The 22,661-nt window shown below is 41.0% G+C and overlaps 3 protein-coding genes across 4 annotated transcripts in view; 1 reads left to right on the forward strand and 2 right to left on the reverse strand.

Annotated features, from left to right (window-relative positions):
- The window catches only part of LOC118624634 (protein POLR1D), a 43,212-nt gene extending 30,370 nt beyond the window's left edge, over positions 1 to 12,842 (reverse strand). The window contains exon 1 of the mRNA XM_036253043.1: positions 12,741 to 12,842. Coding sequence (XP_036108936.1) covers positions 12,741 to 12,766 — 26 coding nt within the window. The 5' untranslated portion in view covers positions 12,767 to 12,842. The remainder of the gene's footprint in view (positions 1 to 12,740) is intronic.
- LOC118624633 (DNA-directed RNA polymerases I and III subunit RPAC2) lies at positions 11,041 to 12,853 on the reverse strand. The gene is made up of 2 exons (XM_036253042.1): positions 12,741 to 12,853; positions 11,041 to 11,856 (listed from the first exon to the last, which is right to left on the reverse strand). The coding sequence occupies exons 1-2, from the start codon at positions 12,764 to 12,766 to the stop codon at positions 11,481 to 11,483; spliced, it is 402 nt and encodes a 133-aa protein (XP_036108935.1). The 5' UTR covers positions 12,767 to 12,853; the 3' UTR covers positions 11,041 to 11,480.
- A 1,413-nt stretch (positions 12,854 to 14,266) lies between these two features.
- Positions 14,267 to 22,661, forward strand: part of LNX2 (ligand of numb-protein X 2) — a 72,912-nt gene continuing 64,517 nt past the window's right edge. Inside the window, exon 1 of one of the 2 annotated variants that reach the window (XM_036252953.1) lies at positions 14,267 to 14,310. The gene's annotated coding sequence lies outside the window, so the exon portion shown is untranslated. The remainder of the gene's footprint in view (positions 14,311 to 22,661) is intronic. The other variant, XM_036252954.1, reaches the window with a different exon arrangement.

The following is a 22,661-nucleotide window of genomic DNA, read 5'->3' on the forward strand; positions in this document are numbered from 1 at the left end:
CATGAAACAGGATTGAACTGGTTTTTCCCACATGGCTAGGTGAATCAGTCTTCTTACTTTACATTCACAGCTACGTGTCTGTTAAACTGTCTGCTTTTGGCTAAGAATAAGCCCAATTGGCTTCCTCATGTCCCGGCTTGTTCTGAAGCACAGTGCTTTCAGATGGGGACTAACTTACTAGAACAAGAAAAGAGAATGGGAACTCTTAGCTTGCTTTCTGCAAGTCTGGGCAGCAGGGAGTGACACACCTGGAGGCTGACACTTCTAAAGACAGACATTTGCGTCAGAACAGTTTCTAATCAGAAAGCCCTAGAATCCCCAATTTCCCCCCCTCCACTTAAGGGCAAGGTGCAATCTTTGCCATGTAAACACACAAACAAAAACCAGAAAAAAACCTCTAGAACCAAGTCCAGAAAGCTCAGAGGTCTGATGCAGAACATAATACAACGCATTCTCCTGGATAAAGAACATGATGATTGTACTCTTTATTCTTCATCTTCAGGGAAAGATGATAATTGATATTAATCACTTTTGAATAAGAACCCTGTGAAGTATTCCAAGCACCAGTATTATGTTTAATTATGCAAGACAGAGAAGGCAAACAAACCAGGGTCTGAAATAACTTTAGGTAAGGAATCTCAATGATGTGTGATCCTTAACTTGAAATCTGAGTTCCAATTAAAATTCATTCTGAGATCCCATATAGTTTACCAAGCATGGCAGTATGAGAAATTAAGAGTTGTGGACAGAAAGCTCAGGAGTATCCAAGAGAAAACTGGAAGAAATGAATTAGAGCAATAAGAGCCTTCTGTTATGTTAATGAACATTAGGAAAGCCCCTAGGTAATCTAACTGTAGGAACTGGTTGTCAGGGGAACCGACCAGGTAACTGGAGAGGAGAGGGGCTGGGGATTGAGTTCAGTCACCAATGGTCAATGATTTAATCAATCATGACTACGTAATGAGGACTCCTTAAAAATCCCAAAGGATGGGGTTTGGAAAGCTTCTGAGTTGGTGAACATGGGGAGATAAGGGAGACAGGGCATAAAAACTCCACTCCCTATCCCAAATACCTTGCCCTATGTACCTCTTCATCTGCATCCTTCATTATGAACTAATCAACCTAAGTAAATGCTTCTAAGTTCTGTGAATAGCTCTAGCTAATTGACTGAACCCAAAGGGGGGGGGGTCATGGGAACCTCCAACTTATAGCCAGTTTGTCAGAAGCACAGATAACAACCTGGACTTGAAATCAGCCTTTGAAGGGTTGGGAATATGGGTGGGGGTGGGGGGTGGTCTTGTAGGACTAAGCTATGACCTGTGAGATCTGTGCTATCTCCAGGCAGACAGTGTCAGAATTAATTGCTTGGTGGTGGTGAAAAACATGGACTGGAGGCCTTCACCTTGTATCAGGCCATTTAAAGGCTGGGATTTCTGACAATGTTCTACCAAGGCATTTTCAAAAGCATATTAAAACCAAAGCTGCATACATCAATTCACCCAATTAGATTTTATTTTTTGAAATATTATGGACCTGTGAACTCCAAATCTGAAATCACGCAGTAGGGTATAAAGCAGAGCCAGTGCTCACAAAACCAACTGTGGCTGCTTTGCTGGGTGGGGTGGGGTAGGGAGTGGTGTTCTCACTAATGTGACATAAATTCACAGCCAAATGTGGCTTTTTAGATCCAAAGTCCTGTTTTCTTAGATGTGTACTGTATACAACATGCCCAAATCTTCTTAGCTCAGGTGACCTCTCTGGATTTAGGGACCACCTAAAAGATCCATCTATAAGGTCTGCTAGGTCTCCACTGTGCAGGCTACTACTCCTTTGGCACTCTATCTTTGCCAGCTCTGGGCATGACCACCTTTAGTCTAATAAATTCCCAGTCTTGTCTCCTCTTTGACAGCCCCAGCCTGTTACTTATGTGACAGATAATGGAGCTAAAGACATACAACCACACATTTATGGTTTTTAACTCCAATAGTTTATACCTACTTTATACTTACTGCGTGGTTTCAGATTTGGAGAGTTCACAGGTCCAATAATATTTCAAAAAGAATAGTTATTTCACCCTTTCCAATTCAAATTCAGCTCTTAGGCTATCAATGAAAAAAATACTACTCGTTCATTGATAAGTATTTTTTGAGGACCTACTGTGGGTTAGGCACTGTTCCAGGGGCTGTAGAACTGCAAGATGGAGGTGCTGGAGGAGGGGCTACAATTTTAAACAAGGTGGAAGAGTTAGAAAAAAATGATACCTGTATTCACAGCTCTTTGGTCCAATCTGATTGCAAACTATGAAGGCAGAAACCAAATGAGATTCATCTTTGTATGCCTAGTACCTGGGGCACAGCAGGACTTCAAAACAGCTGTTGAAAAAAAAGTGTATACTCTATATCCAAAGCAATGCTACTTATAATAAATGGCATCAATTTATCAGACAGCTGGTCAGGAAATGAATGTCTTATTTGGCCTTGACAAAACAGCAAACCTTAGAGTCAAATCCTTTGAATTCCACTTCATGGTAGCCCAAACAATAAGCCTCCAACTTATGCTCCACTGGAATTGCGGACACCAGAGCCCAAGGATAATCAGTACCATTTCATATTGCTCACAGCCAAATGTAAAACAAAAATGTCCTTTTTTCAACTTCAAGTGGGAGATATCCTACCTTTTATTTTAGACTAATAGGAGCACAGGTAACAAATGTAGCATGGGATAAATGCGGTAGGAATGACAGTATCAAAAGCTCTTAGGGACAGAGAGAAGACATAAGTGAAATAGATTCCAAAGTATAACCACCTTTATTGAGGCTCTATGATACTTATCATGACCTCAACTCTCCCTCCTATGGAAGCCACAGGAAAGGCATGCTTCCTTGCCTCACTCAAGAACTTTTTTTCTTCTCAAAGCTTGTTCACTGTGGTGACTGAGTATGCAAGTGTTATAATGATGAGTGTACAAACTAATGTCATTACAAAGCATCAGTCTTTCTCTGCAGTCTGTCCTCCCTGCTGCAGCAGTCATACTGACGCTGACATTCAGTCATTCATGCATTCACTCATTCACTGAATAAATACTGATGATACCCTGCTCTGTGCCTGGCAGGGTTTTAAATGCTAGGAATACACAGGCAAAAAGGACAAAGCCCTTGCCCTCAGGGAGCCTATATTTAAATGGAGTCAGACAACAACATATAATATATACTATAATGTCGGTTAATGGCGAGTACCATAAAGGAACAAAACAAGGTCAGGGATAGAAAAGTGGAAGAGGTTTGTATGTAGTCGTTGCACATGCTATTTTGAAGGCAACTATGGTGGGTAGCCTCTAGATCAGTGGTTCTCAACCTGTGGGTCACAACCCCTTTGGAGGTCGAATGACTCTTTCATAGGGGTCGCCTAAGACCATCAGAAAACACCTATTTCCGATTGCAATTCAAAATTACAGTTATGAAGTAGCAACAAAAATAATTTTATGGCTGAGGGTCACCACAACATGAGGAACTGTATTAAAGGGTCTTGGCATTAGGAAGGTTGAGAACCACTGCTCTAGATGGTCCTAAGGATCCCCTTCTCCTGGTATTTACACCCTTGTAAAATCCACCCTGTGTGGGCGGGGCCTACTGACTCACTTCTAACAAACAGAATACAGCAGATGGGATGGGATGTTCTTCTGAGATTATGATATAAAAAGACTGTGGCTTCCAACTTTAGCACTCTCTCTCTTTCCTGGATCGCTTGATCCGGGGGAAGCCAGATGCCATGGCATGAGGCGGTCCCATGTGAATGAGCTTTGAAGTGAAATATCTGATATGCAAGTCTTGATTGCAGCCTAGATGACATCTTGATTACAGCTTTGTGAAAGACCCTGAGTCACAATCATCCAGCTAAGCTCCAACCAGATTCCTTACCCACAGGAACTGTGAGAGATGTTTTCCTTTTTTTTCTGCTACTAAGTTTTAAGACAATTTGTTATACAACAATGAATAGCTAAGAGTGGTGAAGGACTGTCCCTCTTAGTAAATGGCCAAGGCCCTGAAATGGAACAAGTTAGGCATATATAAAAGAAGTGAGAAGGCCAGTATAGCAGACAGTCACAGGTGATGATGTGGACAGAGACCAGGTGGAACAAGCCTCACAGACTTGAGGACTGCCATGGATGAGGAATAACCAGTATTGTGAAGACTACTATTCCAACCACCACTAATTGGCTTAAACAATAACCAATACAACAATAATAGCAATAGCTAATATTTGCACATTTAAATATATAATACTAGGCATTGTGCTAAGTGCCTTATTTCACTTAGTCTCACAGTAACTCTGTAAAGTAGGTATTGTTACTAGCCCAATTTTACAGATAAGGAAACTGAGGCTCATAAAGATTACACATTCATAAGTTAGGAATGTGGAAGACAGTAGTCCTTACCCTTCACCTCTACACATTACTATCTTGAAAGAGAGGCCCTCAGAAAGAAACCCTCTTTCACCCTTGAAAAAAACAACAGACAAACAAAACTCAAACTGTTGTTCAAGCTAACTGGTTCAGTCTCTGTTAGATGCTCGTAGCAGTTTGATTTTCTCTTGGAGCCCTTTTAATAGCATTGGTTGAGGCATTATTTACAATTTTTCTCAGGTTTGACCCAGGTCAGCAAGGTAAATTTAGAAAATTCAAATTGACAGCTTTTCTTTTGACATATATTAAATGCCTTGCAGAACAAATATGGAATTTACTGAGGATCAGTATGATTAGATAAAATACCAATATATTCCATTTTATGCCTAGCTGACCTAGCTTGAGTCCTGGCTTCCTATTAATATTCAGATATTTCAGCACCAAACCAGGTATCCATCTGCTATAGAACTTGCTTCTCCTTTCTGAGTAACCTTTGTCTTGACTCTTGGGAAAGATTATAATGTTCCATTAGAATCTTAATTTCTTTGTGAAAGAGGAGAAACACAATCCATTTATCTTTGATTTGTATCGATATCCTATTAATAGGAATGCTATTTTAAACTATCCTTCTTAAGGCAATGGCCTTGGCATACTGATAACATTCCATACTGGTGTTCACAAATTTATATTACAGCGCTGCTTGAACTAAATTAACAGTAGTTACTAATGTTTTTTTGTTTTCAACTAGAAGAAAATGAACAAAACCAGCTTGTTCGACACAACTAATGATATAACAATAATAGCTAACATTGATTGGGAGAATGCTATATGGGATAGATAATATCCTAAGCACTTTGAATATATTACCTAAATTAAGTTATAGTGTCCCTATATGGTATTATTGTTATCCCAATTTTACCAATGAAGAGACTGAAGCACAAAGAGGTCAAACAGCTTGTTCAAGGACATATAGCTAAAAAGTCTAGAGCCAAGACCCAAGCAGTATGATTTCAATAGTGCAACCTCTTAGCTCCTATGCTATGGTGCCTCACCGTTATTTAGCCAGAAAAGATGTGCAATGTCCCAAGGCCACCAACTTCTGCTTCTAAAAAAGATACTTTTCTAAAAAATACACACACACAAAAGCCCCATTAAAATCAACTCAATTTCCCTCATACATATATATATATATATATATATATATATATATATTAGCCAATCCAAAACTCCTACAATATCCTAGTGTCCCATAGAGTAACTCAATATTCTTTTCTATAATTATCAGGTAAAAACATACAGATTAAAAATGTGCCCAGTCAGTGTGGCTCAGTGGATTGAGCATTGTTCCATGGACTGAGAGGTCCTGGTTCAATTCCTGGGCAGCCTTGATTCCCAGTAGGGGGTGTGCAGGAGGCAGCCAATGGATGTTTATCTCTCACATTGATGTTTCTGTATCTTTCTCTCCTTCCTCTCTCTCTAAAAAACAATCAATAAAAAACATATTTAAAAATATGATATAAATCTAGGTACTAATAAAATCTACACATATACAATGTTGAAAGTTTATTCCTTTAAAAAAGGTTCATAATTTTGCTTTTTCTGTGGTAAATTATCTAAATTCATCTTTTAGAAAATTCTGGGCATATTCTCCTTTATCCTTGGTCTGTCTGTTATTTCTGTTCAATTGTCACCTCTTCAGAAAGGCCTTCCTTAACTACTCAATCTCTCAGTGCCTTCTCACACCCATCATTCTTTTACTTCCCATTTATATGGATACCTTAAATTACATTGTACATTTATGCATTTATTTCTATCTCTGCCATTACAAAATAAACTGCATGTGGACAACTTGTTCTTTGCTATATCCCTAAATGTGCTTGCATAAAATATGTGCTCAATAACATTTATGGAATGAATAAATGAATGAAATGTTCTTTGAGGAGAACAACTTGGTGAACTTGATGAAGGCAGAGAGCAGTAAGAGCCTGTCAGCTTACTGCCCTGACTGCCTCTCCCCATCCCATTCTCACATCTGAAGCCCTGGATTCATGTCCTTGTTGAAGATGTAAATTCTTCTGACATGGGTGAGGGAAGGAGAGTAGGGTGGTTGCACCCACGGGCTCCCATTAGCAAGGACAGGTTGGGAATGAGATGGGTAAATCCCACCACTCTCGCTTTGGTTGTGAGGGGGTAATGGGAAAACAAAGGGGACAAAGACATGGGTATGGGGTCATTTTCAATCCTTGTGTTACCTTTAACTTTATACAGAAACTGTCTCCAAGTTATTTTCATTCTTTTTTAGCTTTTGGTATTCACCCTTTTACTTTCATTCCTACAATTCTGCCTCCTTATATTACACCTAGACTGTTACAAATGCCCCTTAACTCGACTGTCTCCCCGTGTTTTCTTCCATTCATCCATTCTACATGGACATGCGACAAAAAACAAACAAAACCTTTATGGCATTTCCCAGCTCAAGAATCTTTAATGGCTTCTTTACACTGGGAAAGAGAAAACAATTGATCCTAGAACACTATTTTACAAGCCTGCCAACTTCATTCCACAAGTAACTAGAATGCAGAGTATGCCCATCTTGTTTGCTATCTCCAGTGCCTAGCACAGTGGCTGACCAAGGGGGTACTCATGAAACAATTATTGCTTAAATAGTGTCTCTTTCTCTCTCTCTCTGATTCCATTCTGTGTTCAGTACATAATACTCTACACTGAACATTAGGGCCCTTCATCATAAATGAGGTTTTCTTTTTCATGTGTACAACTGTCTTCTCTCCAAAACCACATAGGGCTTTTTAGGACAGATCCACACTGTATTCTCTTATCTCCAACATTTCTCAGGACTGTGCCACTACTATGTCCATATTTTGTTGTATGAGATCCAACGTAGGTTCAGAAGAAATGTCATTATGGAAAAAAAAATACAGACCACACATTAACCAAACTGGGATAGTTATAAAGTTTAAAATAGCAACAAACAAATAAACAAAAATAAGTAAAAGAAAAACAACCAACATTTAAAACTTGAGCTCAAAAGGGATATTTTGGGATCTTTTGAAAGCAGTCTAGTGGACTTGGGTAAACTTCCAAGGAGCTTCCTAGGAGCCCAGTTGGAGGGATATTACAGAGATTGCCTTTGACTCTAAAATTAAGCTAACCAAAAATGATGACTTTTGTCTAGTGATCTGGAGACTAGCTATAATCTTCTTTGTTAATCCTCACCCAAGGATATTATTTTTCCCATTGATTTTTAGAGAGAATGGAAGAGATGGGGGGGGGGAGAGAAAGAAAGAGAGAGAGAGACATTGACTGGTTTCCTCTCACACAAGCCTCCTGCAACCCAGGCACATGCCCTTGACCGAGAATCAAACCCAGATCCTTTGGTGTGCAGGCCGACATCCTAACCACTGAGCCACACTGACCTAACTACAATCTTAATAACATGTTTAAAGGAAACAAAAGGATAGGGAATGGTGGGCCATAGAACTTGAAAAGCTTTCATATTTCCTAAAATAGAAGACACTCTTTGGGTCAGAGTGGTACTGAATGAACTTTTTATGTAGACACCTGTGTGTTATACCAACTAATTAGAGCATTAGATGTTATAGCTATATGCAATTTATAAATAGTTTGCAAAGTGCTTTGAAAATGTAAAGTGCTAGGTAACCACTCAAATTATTATATATTAAAAGCATTTACTATGTAATCACTTTAATAACTGGCTTCTTAAAAGGCAGAGTACTTTATAGCTAAACAAAATTTCTGATCTTGAATCATTAATACTAGTTTATTTATAATGAAATGCTGTTAGAGAGCAAGTCAGATACTGATCATGTTATTTTATATAAATATTATTCATATAACCCTCATCCTTTCATAGACCAATTCAGTATTTCCACAGGTTCTTGCTGACTTTATGCAAAAATTTCTTTCACATATACATGACTCCTGGTTATTCTGACTGTCCTACCCTCAGTTTTTTCCCTTCACTAACCTACCTTTTGTATGAACCTGTGAGTTTATGACAATCCTGTACACAGATTGAAGACAGCATGCCACATGATCAGTGATAATAAATCTTTTTAGGAGCAATGAAGCCATGAGATGCAGTGAGCGGTCACCACTGGGTGTATTTTCCATATGTACTGTTACTAATCACTTCAGTCTACTATCATCATTCTATACCTCTATGTCCACTAATTGAACTTTGCTTTCATCTCCTGACAGATCTTGATTCAGAGGTATTAAAACTCCATGCAAATAATTCTATTTATCATCTCTACATGACTACTTATTGGCAAAATTTTAGAAAAAACAAGAAGTTTTTGATCCTTTCCCATTTATCCCTTTAGGACTTCCTTACATCTTCAAGGGCTAATTTCCTTACATTGACTTTGGTTTTCCAGAATCTCTTACCATCACCCTAGGAAATTATTCTCTATCCTTGCTCCATGACTTTGATCTTTCCTCATCCCTGCTGCCACTTACATTTAGCTTTCCAATGCCTTGCAGTATATTTTCTTTATGGGAAAACCTAAAAAAAGTCATTGTTCTGTACAATGAGTGTTAATGTCTAGTCTTCTTAGACACTCAACTAATGCTGCCCGCTGCCCAATAACCTCCCTGTTAAATCCAATCAATACTTTTCCAGCCTTGTGTTCAACTCATTCAACATCATTCTCCTTCTGTGAGAGCCTTGGCTTCCACAACTCTTTCTACAGACTTTCCTACTACCTCACTGGTTGTTCCTTCTCTATGCAAACTTTTTTAAATTAATTTTTAAAATACGTTTTTATTGATTCTTAGAGAGAAACATTGATATGAGAGATACATCAATCGATTGCTTCCTGCACATTCCTCTAGTGGGGATTGAGCCCTGGGCACGTGCCTTGACTGGGAAGGGAACCAGGACCTCTCAGTCCATGGGGGGATGCTCAATCCACTGAGACACACCGGCCGGGTTCTATCCAAACTTTAAACACTAAGCAGGCCCAGGGCTTGGTCTTGGGCCCACTTCTTTGCCACACTCGTTTTTATGGCTCTCTGTCACCTTTATGGAAGAACTAAGTAAATCTCTACCTTCATTAGAGTTCTTTCACAGCTTCAAACTCACATATCTACTATCTACCCTGTTCATTCAGAATGAAACTTTTGAGTTTAACCACCTTCTCCACTTCTCAACCTATTTTCCCTCTTATGCTTCCCATTTCAGTAATTTGGCCCCAAATCTAGGTATAAGTCATCTTTTTGTTTCCTCACCTTCCACATTCAATTCCAGAGGTCTACCAATTCTGTACAAACGTGGTTCAAAAATATATCTCAAATCCACCCTCTTTTCTCCATCACTAGTTTACTGCCCTTCCATGCCACACCAACACTTCGTTTCTGCTTCTTCTCTGGCCTCTCGACAAATTCATTTCCCCACACCGTAATCAAAGCATTCAGATGTCATTCCCATTGTACTTAAAACCCAACTCCTTACCACCCCAGCTCTTCTTCCCATTGAACCCACAGGACAGGCCCTTCTCCTCCTTGATTACCATGCTGCAGATATATACTATTCTCATAGAATGCATTTTCACTCCTTTGCGCACTAGTTCCTTCTCTTCCGTAATCTCTGGAAGATCTCCACTGACTTCCATACCTAAAGCAGATTCTCCTCTCATGTTCTTTTTCCCCCCCTCACAAATACAATTTAAAATTTTCACTCCTTTTATAATGTATGCTCTATTAGAACAAGACTTGTGTCTCATCCACGAGCTATCTATCCCAGGGCCTGGTATATGCTAGGTGTTCAATAAATACAGGAATACATTTATCTAAAGAAGTTGACTGCATGTAGGAAATGCAAGTTCTGTGGCAGGCCAGTGGAAGAGGTCTGATATAAGTGAATAAAAGGCTACACACCATAACTAGCTACATGGATTCATTTGGTATTTACTAATGGTCCACTACCTATTAGGCTTTGTGCTGCAAGTTAGTATAACAGTAGACAACATAAGCACTATAGTATGGCACAGAAGTAAGAGTCCTTCAGGAAGAGGGAATAGCATAAACAAAGACTCCAAAGCATAGAGCATTGGGGTGTGGGGTGCTCAGGTTCAAAGATTGACAGACATTTAGGGTAAATTAAGAGTCAAATTGAAGTAGGATAGATATGAAAGACAAGATTGAAGAGGTAAATAGGTCAGCTCTTCAATGTGATTCACTAATATCTTAAGTTAAAAAAAAAAAAAATCAATTTCCCCATGTGGAATTTCCCTTTTCCCTGTCCTTTTTTTCAAATACTGCTTGTTTTATTAAATTTGGGCTATACTTATATACCTGCGTAAAAAACTAAAAAGGTTATCTGGTCATCCAGGAATCTCCCTCTCTATTAGTGTCCTGAAATTGAAGCAATAAAGTGGTATCTAGCCTATAATACCACAAAGATGGAGCTTGATACTACTTAAAATTCTCATATGAAATCGGAATTCTCACAATTCTTTCAAACTATTCCCTACCCTTGCCCAATCTACCAATCACAGCAAGGGATGGATTTTCTCATGAATTACTAAAAAACATGTAGCAAGAGATCAAGTCCTCCCCACCCTCCTATCTTTCTTTCCTGCTTTCCTTTTTTTCCTCCCCCAAAATTAACCAGTCTACCTGGGGTCATGATCTATTGCACATCTCTATCACCCCCAATAACAGCCATGAATGCATATTTCTTTTAATTCCCTTGATAAAAGTCCTTGTCAAGGCCCCTGATTTTCTCATAGTTTCTTCACCTTCAATGTTGGCTCAATTAAAATAATAAAAAAACAAAACAAAACATGAAAACCCCTAAAATAGTCAACTTGAGGAATAAGGAACAGAAACCACTCAAATTAGTTTAAAGAGGGAATTTATTTGAAGAATACAAAGGTTCTTGCAGGGATTCCAACAGGAGTAATGGGTTAATAGCTAGAATCACACCTTTCTGAATGACAGATCATGTAGTAACCACAAACTTCTATTTCTGAGTTTTACAAGATCACGAAGAGACCAACCTAGAGAATGTTCCTCCCTGTATAGTGCACAAGGGACTAGAATGAGGATTCATTTCTGCTTGCTTTTTGGTCCTTATATTCCTTTATGCTGGCCTCAAACTTGTCAAGCACATGTTGGCAGACATTCATGAGCTCATTCAGGCCTCTCTGAAATGGCTCAACAGCTGGAAGACCACCTCGAGTCTGAATGCGTAAATTAATTTTACTCTCTGAAGGATGGGTTGTAGTGTATCCACAAAATTCCACTTCCGGGTTCTTCATGATCATGTAACGAAGAGAATTTCCTAGGGTATGGTCCTCCTCATGCAAAACAAATGTCACACAGTGTCTATCTGTTCCAGCTGCCTGGACCATTTCCAGGGCTGTCTTCCTCTCGCCTTCAGCCATTGAGGTCTTCAATCCAGACATTTTTCTACACACATATTTTTTATAAAAATGAGATCATACTGAATATGGTTTTGAAGCTAGCTTTTTTTCATTTACTACATCACAATTGCAACACATTAATACTCTAATACATTCCAATTACACAAAACCATTAGCATTAGCCCCTTATTTTCCTGCTTCTACAAAGTCTACAATAAATACCTAATTTCCTGTCTCAGTTTCTCCCTACTCCATTTGACCGTCTACATGGCCACAGGGGAGTTGCCTTAAAAAACAAATTAAATGTATGCTAAAATATTCTTTTAATGGAATCGCAAGTAAAGATAGGATTAGAATAGAGTGGCCCTGCTAGAGGATGAAAAGGGAGTTGGAAGGCGTAGAGAAACACAGATTATTACAAGATTAGAGATACAGATGATCATCGTGCAGGCCCAACTATGGCTTCCATTTGGAGGAGATAAAGAAACATGAATGGAAAGTCTGAGAAGAGGCAATTATGTGGGAAGGAGAAACAGAACTCAGAGCGTAAAGGAGGGACTTAGGCCTGACTGAATACACCAATATCATTGGCGACAGTGGCCTGCTCCGTGATTTTACACGTTAGCTGTTCTAATTGGGGATGGGCAGTTTGGGGATTTCTCACAACTTGTCTTCCCTTCTTGGCATCTAATGTTCCGAGAGTCTCTATTTAAATACATCCCTGTCTCCTCTCCTCTCTTTTTCCAGTCGGAGCCCTTTCTACAGCCCAGGCGCCCATTTCCCTCCCGTCCCGTCTTCTCAGTCAGGCCCGGACGCAGAGGCTGAGGCCCCGGCGGGCCGCGGGCCACTCCTCGGCCGCTGGCTCCGGTGCAGGGAGCGGCCCGCTCCTCCCGCCCCCTCCCTCCACTCTCCCGCCTCCTCGGCCGTTACCTCTCCAGCTCTTGGTCCTCTTCCATGGCGGGGGCGGCTTCCGGGATCCTCAGGTGGTGCTGGTTGACTGGACGCTCTTTCCCATATCGCGAAACGTGCGAACGAAGCAGGAAGGAAGGAACCGCCGACGGATAGAGCGGAAGACGGAAGAAGGGAGGTGGAGCCGCAGCGGCGCCACAGGGCCCGTCCACTGGGCGGGGCTTAGAGGCTCCGCCCACAGACCCCGCCCCCGGCGCGCGGAGGGCGGTGGCTAGGCCCCAGGGGTTCACCTGGGGCTTCTGCAGCAAGTCCGCTTGAGGAGCTAGCGGGGACAGGTGGGGTCGGGCTCCCGCCCCACTCCCGGGGCCGAGATGGGCTTGTGGGCGCTTGAGTTCAGCCCTTGGCACCTTACCCCAGGTGTAGCAAATCACCTTCCTTCTTAGTGCCCAAATCCGGCTTCTTTTTGACTTGCTGTTAGACCTACGGGGGACAGTGTTACTCCCACGCAGGACGTTGGTTCTTGAGGGGGCTTTCATGGGACGACAGGCTTAAACTACAGTTGTTAAATACACCTTGGTAGATTTCACAAAAGAATTGGAAAGGTTTAAGACGATATTTGTCTCATCGAGGATCTTTGCACATCTCAGCTGGGTCAAAGGACAAGCGTTGTCTTGATTTTTTGGGGGGAAGAGTGAGTCCAGAAGGAAACTTTTCCTACCATCCTTTCTCTCCTAGGATCTTTTCTACCCCTGGAGTACGTCCTCCCTCGCTTTGGACTTACTTTTTCCCTTTACCCTTTTGGCTTCTTCAACCTCCTCACCTTTATTCTCGGGTTACCCCGCCCCCGCCTCTGCAACCTTTCCACCCAGACTCGCTCTCTGTCCCCTTCTACCTGCGTACCTCTCCTCTCTCGGTCCCCCCAGGTCTTCTTCGCTTCGCTCTCCTGCTCCCCTCACCCTCCACCTCCCGGCCAACCCCTGTCCCTACCACCCTACCCCAGTTGTCTCTTCGCCCAGCACACCTATATTTCTGCTTTCCTGTGTGACCTGTTCTCCCCCGATTTCCCTAGATATTCACTGCCTCCCCGCGCTGTTCCATGCCCCTCGCGGCCGTCGGCGGGGAGCGCAGAGACACTTCTCGAGCTAGTCTGCGAGGTAACCCAGAGAACCCTGGCGAGAGCAGGTGGGGGAGGGTAGGCGGCGCGGGGTGGAGTGGGCTCACTCTAACCCGGGAGTGACGGCCACGGCCTGACCCGCCTTCTGAGCCCTCGGATAGGCGGATCAGCTCTCTGTCCCGCCCCCTCCCACCCTATTCTACCGCCGATTGGTCCAGGTGCGTGTCGGGTTGGGCGGCTGGGCCCTGGCGCTTGCCCCCGGGAAGGCAGCAGGGGCGGTTGAGAAGTGAAGTCTTGGCCAGAGTTTGCTTCTTGCCAGGAAATCTGCAGCGGCGGCGGCGGCGGCGGCGGCAGCGATTCCCGGCCAAGCGGAGGCCCCCTCGCTCCCGGCTCCCTCAGCGGGCCCAGGAGAGCTGAGCTGGCGCTGCGCTGCGGCGCCGGGAGCCGGTGCGCGCCCCGGACAGCCGCGCTTTCCCGGTGAGTAACTTTATCTGGACCGCGTCGCTCCGTGCCCTCCCACCGGGTCCCGGACAGCCGCCTCAGGTGCAGGCGTCGGTGGGGTGTGGGGCAGCGCTGCGCCCGGGAGGCAGCCGGAGCGGCGCCGCAGCGGCTGGTTCTCCACAGCTCTCGTCCTCGCTAGTCCCGGCTGCGGGGGAACGTGGACCGTGTGGGGCTGGGCGCGCTTGTCCGGGGAGGAAGGGACCAGCTGCCTTGCGCCCAGTGCCCGCCGCCCGGCAGGCGCCTGGGAGAGGCGGGCGGCCCCCGGCTGTTACCATTTGGTGGTTCTGTCCGCGGGGTTGCTGATCTTTGCGTCGTTTGTTTTTTTAGGGAGGGGAGATGTGGGGATGAGTTCTTTCCTGTGAATATGTTTTCGTGAGTGACAGTGGCCCTGGCTGCCTTGCATCGGGTCTTGTTCCCCTGGAAAGAAATGGCAAGAGACCATACCTTCCAACCCAGCCTGTTGCCTGTAAATCTCACCTTACTCTTTAGGCAGGAGAAGGTGCTAGAGAGATTTAACATCTTCGACGGGGGAAAAGGGGATTTCAAAATAGGGAACTTGATTTGGAAGCAGTTGCACACAAAGCACCATTCAGGAAACAGATCGCTCGCTTTGCAAAGCTTTATGGCATCTTAGGCGAAGGATTTTGAACTTATGTGTATTGTTTCTTCTGAATCAAGACACCCGTATCTGCCAGGGGCTGCTGTACACTCATGCATGGGCTGGGCTTAACTGTGTAGATGTTTCTTGTTAAATCACACAAACAAGAAACGAAGTTGACTGAAAAGCAGTGACGAGCTCCGATGTATGGGAACTTGCCTGCACTTGAAGAATGTCCCATTCTTGCAGAGTAGTACTTATTTGTAAATTGGCCTTCATTCCCAGGACAGATTTTGGTCTTTATTTATTTATTTATTTTTTTTGCATGCACTGTGACGCAACACTGATGAAGTTAGACCTCAGTAGTTCAGTTTTATTTACCTTGATTGATTTGATTTCCATCTCCATACCCCTTCAGAAATAGACTTTGATCTAGTATCTTTTGGCCTGTCAAAGCTTTAAGCAGTGAACAGCAAAGTTTTGCCTTTTTAGTTTGTCCAAGTCACACATGTGAGTTTTCCCATAGGGGTAAAATGTAGGCCAAATCAGAACCAAAGTAGAATAACACTATTACTTTTGCCCAGTTGTGTGTTAACATTCATAATTCTGAATCTTGTTCCTCTCCTTTCCTCATCAAGTTAGATAGTTTTCATTATTTATTCATTCAGCAAATGATAGAGTGCCTACTGCATGCCAGGCATTGATGGCAGGAGTCAGCTTTTGCCCTGAGTTATTATAGTCTCATTTGGAAGCTGATCCATACCTCTATTCCACTGGCTGCTTGAAAGTAATTTGAGCAAAATGCTATGGGAACTTAAGAGAGGAAGCATTTCTGCCTGGAGTTTGTTAGGGAAGGCCTCACATAGGCAAAACCCCACTTACGATTGGTGTGGGATTTTGACAGGTACATTCTGAGCAGAGGGACTAACATGTAGGGTGTTGCATTATGAGTTTTGCATATAGTTACTCTGGCTAAAGCACACAGTGTCTGGGGTTGGAGTAGCAGTTAGGGGCAGGTGTATTACTCATTTCAGAGCACTTAGCACTTTGTCTTGCTCAGAGTAGACACTCAAATATTTATTGAACTGACTTGAAAAGAAACATGAAGAATTTTGTCTGCCAAATTAAGAAAATTGGACTTGCTTTAATCAGGAGAATGTCATGATGACATTTGCATTCCAGAAAGATATCTGCAGCAGTCTGGAGGATGGTGGAGTCCAGATGGGAAGTAGAGAGACAAAGTAGGAGCTGTTAAATCATAGGCGGTGCTCAGGGCTTCTCTATTCACATTGTTTGAGTTTGAATCTGACTCTATCAGTCACTGTCTAATGTCTTTTTTTCCCTTAGGTTCCTCATTTCATAGGTTTGGGGGATGAAACTTGGAAAAACATGTGTAGCACATAGAATAATGTTTTGTACATGGTAAAGACGTGGTAGATGTGAGTTATTCTTATGTGTGAAGGAAGTGGAAGTATAAATGGTGTGGCATTTAAGAGGTATAATGGTTGGATTAGGTAAGTGACTCAATATGATTAGTGAGAGAGATGATTCCTAGATTTTTTGACTAGAGACATTGGAGTGTACTGGTTAAACTTGCTGTGGAATCAGAACAGGGGTTAAATTCCATCAGTTACCCTTAGAATTACCATCTTGACTGAGCTTTGATTTCCTAATGTTTCAGAAATAATCACAATACCTGTTTAGTAGGGTTTGAGGATCAAATGAAATTATGCATGTCATGCTCTTGGCAGAGTACCTAGCACATTACAAGTGCTCAATAAATATTAGTTGTTCCTTTTGTGATGGCATTAATGAGGCAATGGAATGTTAGAAGATATGAGAAGGAGCAGTTAAAAACAGTTGATGGTGCCTGGCTAGTGTGGCTCAGTAGTTGAGCATTGACCTGTGCACTAAGAGGTCACTGGTTCGATTCCCTGTCAGGGCACATGCCTGGGTTTTGGGTTCAACCCCTAGTAGGGGGCATGCAGAAGGCAGATGATAGATGTTGATGCTTCTCTCATTGATGTTTCTGTCTCTCTCCCTCTCTCTAAAAAATCAATTAAAAAACAAAACAAAACAAAAACAGTTGATTGTAGGAGTGGGGAAGGGAAGATAAATTAGTTTTGGACCAACCCAATAAGGTGCTAAAGGATGGTTGAGATGTTTGTGATGAACTTGTTGCATAGATGTGTCCAACAGCAGCTAGGAATGGAAAGAAAGAAAAAAGTTCACTAAAGCCTTTGTGGGTGTGGTAAGGTTTACGGAAGATTTGGGGAAAGGGGAGGCAGAGAAGTTTATGCTATACCAGTGCCAGGAGTGTTGATGTTTAAACTATTAGGCACCTGTCTCTATCTCTAAAATGCATTTGACCACCATCACGGGAACTCCAGGCTCATATAATCTGGTTGGTTCTGTACCTTTCTCCCTTTCATCTTTCTCTCCTTTCTGATTGCACCCCCCCCCCAAAAAAAACCCAAGTCTTTTTTTATTTTATTATGCAGAGACGTTTAACTTTTTCCTGCTTATGGGGTGAAAGGTCACTCCAGGCCCATCTTTCTATATTAAAATCCAACAAAGTTTCTAGAAGAATCAAAGGTCTCATTTTGTAGGTTCCACTCTACTTAGGAAGCATTGTTGGTCAAAAAAAAAGTGTGTATATATGTACGATATATTTGTGTACATAGATACAAATATATCTTACATGTACAACTATATATGTATATATTAGTGTGGTAGGGAGGAACAGACTTGTGTGGGGACATTGCTTACTGCAGAGCTGGACTGACAATAGCTGTGTCATAACTTTGTCCTCTCTTGGGTATTAGCAAAACTCCAGAATGGAGTCTCTGATAAGAAAAGCTGAAAAGAAAGGAATAGAAGTGTTGGGGGCAGAGAGGATTAAACATACTTCACTCCTTTTTCTTTCCAGGCTCGATATTTGAATCTGTCAGTGGAAAAATTATGTAGTGGAAAAATGATTTTTTCTCAGAATTAGACTAAGTAGGAGAAATGAGAAATAGAAACAAATGCAGAAAATGGGCAATAGACAAGTAAAAGCATAACTATATACTATATATACAACTATACTATAGTATATGTAGTATACATATGTGCTTATACATGATGTCCCCCAAAAATGTATATAGGGTTATCTGTAGATTTTATTACATTTTGAAAAATGAAATGAAAATTTTAATAAACACTAGCTTTATAATGATACTATTTTTGTGTATACATTTTTTGAGACACCCTATATATATGTGTGTATGTGCGTGTGTATATCTATATACTCTGTAAACAGTTATGTCTGCTTAAAAAATACCACTTCCATATCAAATGAAGTTTTAATTTTTGTCTTTATTAAAAGCATAATCTTAGAGTTCTTTTACTATTATTATTTTTTTAATCCTCACCTGAGGATATTTTTCCATTGATTTTTAGATAGAGTGGGTGGAAAGGAGGGGAGGGAGGGAGAAAACCATCAGTGTGAAAGAGATGCATTAATTAGTTGCCTCCCACAGGACCCCAACTGGATGGGGCATCAGACCTGCAACCCATGTACCTGCCATTGACCTGGAATCGAACTGAGACCCTTAGGTCTGTGGGCCGATGCTCTGAACACTGAGACAAAACCAGCCAGGATTTAGAGTTCTTTTAAATAACAAATTTCCCCAAAGTGTGTAATAGGGCCCACTGTAAAAAGTGTTTATAACCAAGTTATGAGGACCTATATCTTACATAAAACAAGGTGTACTTGTCTATAATAAAGCGTCCAAAGGCTCTATTGGCCATTACTTTGTTTTTAGATAAAAGTAAAGTAAGTCTAGGAAATATTGATACCTCTTCCACCCACCCCTTTCCCCTAAATTGGGATTTGGCCACCAATCTGAAAAATTAATCCTTTATCAGAATTCTTAATACTGTTCAATTAAACTGCGTAAATCATTATTGGACAAGTCAGTTGGAGTCCTCCACTTACATCTTACTTATTTCATTATTGTGATCATTGCCACTTCTGCATGATTTTAATGTTTGAACTTTGACTTTCAATGTACTTATATTCGAGAAATACCTAAGCATCCGTGATGTGATCAGCACTGGGCTGATGTGGAACACAAAAGATTATCTCTGCACTTGTAGAACTTAAAATCTTAAAAGACATTCAGTCAAGGAGTTAAGCATTTTCAGTAGGGTGACTAATACTCTTGACTTTTTAGTACCTTAGCTCCTCAACTCCAGTGCCTTTCACTTGCACTGTATTTTAACATTCCCCCAAATTTTCCACAATAGAAATCTTAAATTTATTTATCCTGTTCTCTGACCACAGCCTGCTATCCTTCCAGCTCCCTCACACCCACATTTTATATTACTGCGCCCTTACTCTCGACAGAGACATCTGGCCAGTCCTTTATTCCATCCCACCGCCTGTTCCCTGTTGTATTAACATTTACTGGCCTTGAGGTCTTCCCTGTCCAGTTGGAATCCTTTGTTAATCACTCTCACTGGTTCCTTTGCCTTTCTTGAACTTGTTTTTGTGCTGTGCCTACCAGAAAACATCTCTGATTAGCTCTACTTCTCTCCCTGAGTTGTTTTGGTAGCACCATTAAAAGGCCAGACCCTCAGTGCAGGTAATTGTTTCTCAAACAACCGTTCCCCCATTCCCCTCAGTCATCTAGTACTCTGGCACTGAACTAAGAGTACTGGAGTATCCTCAGAGAGCTTACAATCTAGAGAAGATAGACATTCATAAAATATTAGCACAAAATATGGTGAGTGCTCTAAAGAAATAGTATAGAACTGTGTTGTCCAATACTGGTCACTAGCACATGTGGCTCTTGAAATGTGGCTCATCCCAACCAAGAAGTGCTGTGAGTGTAAAATACACACCAGATTTTATAGACTTGATACCCCCCCAAAGGTAAAATATCTCAATAATTTTTTTTTAACATTCATTCATTCATTTATTTTTTATCCTCACCCGAGGACATTTTTACATTTATTTTCTGATAGAGCAGGAGGGAGAGAGGAAGGAAGAGAGATAGAGAGAAATATTAATGTGAGAGAGACACACTGAATGGTTGCCACCCACACGACCCCAACCGGGGCCGGGGACAAACTGCAACCGAGGTACATGTCCTTAGTGGGAACCGAACCCCGGGCCTCTCTGGTCCTCAGGCTGACGTTCTAACCACTGAGCAAAACTGGCCAGGGCTCTCAATAATTTTTATATATAAAGTAATAATATTCTGGATATATTAGGTTAAATAAAATATTAGAAATCATCTAATTGTTTTATTTTTTAATATGGCTACTAGAACATTTAAAATGACATGTGGCTCACATTCTATTTCTGTTGACAGTGCTGGCATAGGGTGTTGTCTAGGGAGCAGGGTGTCATTGAAGCCTTCCCCGAGGAAGTTGTCTTCGAACAGATATATCTGGCTGAGTAGGTGTTGAACAGGTAAACCCTCCTCAGAGGAAGCAGTCAGAAGTGGATGGCACTTTGAGGGAGGGTAAGAAACTGGTGGGAGAGCTGGGAGAGATTGGCCAGGGATGAAGCCAGGGAGGTAAACAGGGCCAGATCATATAGGTGTTTTGGCCCTGATAAGGCTTTTATTCTTTATCACTCATGGATTATTCAAAACCTTCATCGTTTACAGACCCCTTTATCCAACCCCCACTTCTTCTGTAGTCTGCAGATAATCTCATCACTTCATGATGATCTGGTTTGATTGTTCAGATTTCTGTCTCTTCCCTCCTCAACTTACCTATATCGGTCTAGATCTGTTGAAGTCTAGCTTTTCTACATGTGCTCTTGATTACATCCTTCAAAGTCTCTTTCAGGAGAGGCTTCATTAATTAATTAACTCTCTTTCTCCCCCCTGGCTTTTTCGCACCAGCCTGTACTCTGTAGTTCATTGACCCTACATTCCTCTCAAGTTACTGTTCTTCAAGCATAATAGAATATTTTTAAATTTAATATTTTAAATTTAATAATATACTATTTAAAGCAGTTTATTCATAATGTATTAACATATCAATATAAAATTATTAATAAGATATTTGACTTTTTATATTAACTATTTGAAATCTGGTTATATTTTATACTTACAGCATATCAGCACAGATGCTCAATTTTCAGTGGTTAAAGTAAAAAGAATCTTATCAAAATAATTTAACAGAAAAATATTTTTCACTGCTTCATTTTTTGTTGTTGTGGTAACATGAAATATACCATCTTAATTAACTATTTGTAAGTGTATAGTTCATTACTATTAAGTATATTCACATTGTTGTTCAACAGATCTCTAGAACTTTTTCATCTTGCAAAACTGAAACTCTGTACCCATTGAATAGCTCCCCATTTCACCCTCCCCTTAGTCCCTAGAAACCACCATTCTACTTTCTGTTTCTATGGATTTGATTAATTTAGATACCTCATATAAGTGAAATCATACACTATTTGTCTTTTTACGTCTGGTTTATTTCACTTAGTATGATGACCTCAAGGTTTATCTATGGTATAGCATATTACAGGATTTCTTTCCTTTATAAGGCTGAATAATATTTCATTATTTTTATACACTGGAATACACATTTTGTTTCTTCATTCACCCCTCCATGAACATTGGGGTTGCTTCCACCTCATGGTTATTGTGAATAGTGCTGCTGTGAACATGGGTGTGGAAATCTCTGAGACCCTGCTTTAAATTCTTTCCATTATATACTGAGAAGTGGGTTTGCTGGATCATGTTTCTTAAGAACCTCTATACTGTTGTCTAGAGCAACTGCAGTATTTTATAATCTCACTAACAGTGCTAAGTATTCCAATCTCTCTACATTCTTATGAACACATTATTTCCTGTTTTTGTTTTTCTTTACCTTATCTGTCCTAACAGGTATGAGGTGATATCCAATTATAGTTTTGATTTACATTTATCTGATGATTAGTGACATTGAGCATCTCCATTATGCTTGTGGGCCATTTGTATATCATCTTTGGAGAATGTCTATTTAAGTTGGCCTATTTTGAAATTGGGTTATTTGATTTTTGTTGTTGATTTGTAGGAGTTCTTTATATATTCTTTATATACGGGATATGAACCCCGTATCAGATATATTATTTACAAGTATTTTCCCCATTTGGTAGGATGCCTTTGCATTTTGTTGATGGTGTCCTTTGATGTGAAGTTTTAAGTTTGATATAGTCCCATTTGTCAATTTTTGCTTTTGTTACCTATGCGTTTGGTGTCATATCTTTGCTAAATCCAATGTCATAAAACTTTCCCTCTGTCTTTTCTTCTGGGAGTTTTGTAATTTCAGGTCTTATGTTTAGGTCTTTAATCAATTTTGGGTCTGTTTTTAAATATGGTGTAAGGTAAGGGTACAAACAATATTTTTAGCATACTTCTGAGACTTTACTTATGGAAACAAGAATGAAAACGCTGAAATATATAGAATAGTTTTAATTTGGAGGGATTGAGGGTAGTGATTTGGCTAGGACATAGTTCTCAAATGGTGCTAAATAGTATATTCTAGTGTGAATTTCCCTGTCCTTTTTGTTTCTTATAGTTTTGAGACACCAATATGGAAACAATCATTAGTCTAGGGCTTGCTAAAGCTAAAAAAATAAAATGATTGGGAAGAAGCCAGGTATCAGAGTGCATGCGATTGCATCCTCTGCCTCTACTACTAAATATGTAATGCGTGTGGTCAGTTGCTGCTGTGC

This window comes from Molossus molossus, unplaced genomic scaffold (genome assembly GCF_014108415.1).
Source record: "Molossus molossus isolate mMolMol1 unplaced genomic scaffold, mMolMol1.p scaffold_m16_p_10, whole genome shotgun sequence".
In the NCBI taxonomy this organism is placed as follows: Eukaryota; Metazoa; Chordata; class Mammalia; order Chiroptera; family Molossidae; genus Molossus; species Molossus molossus.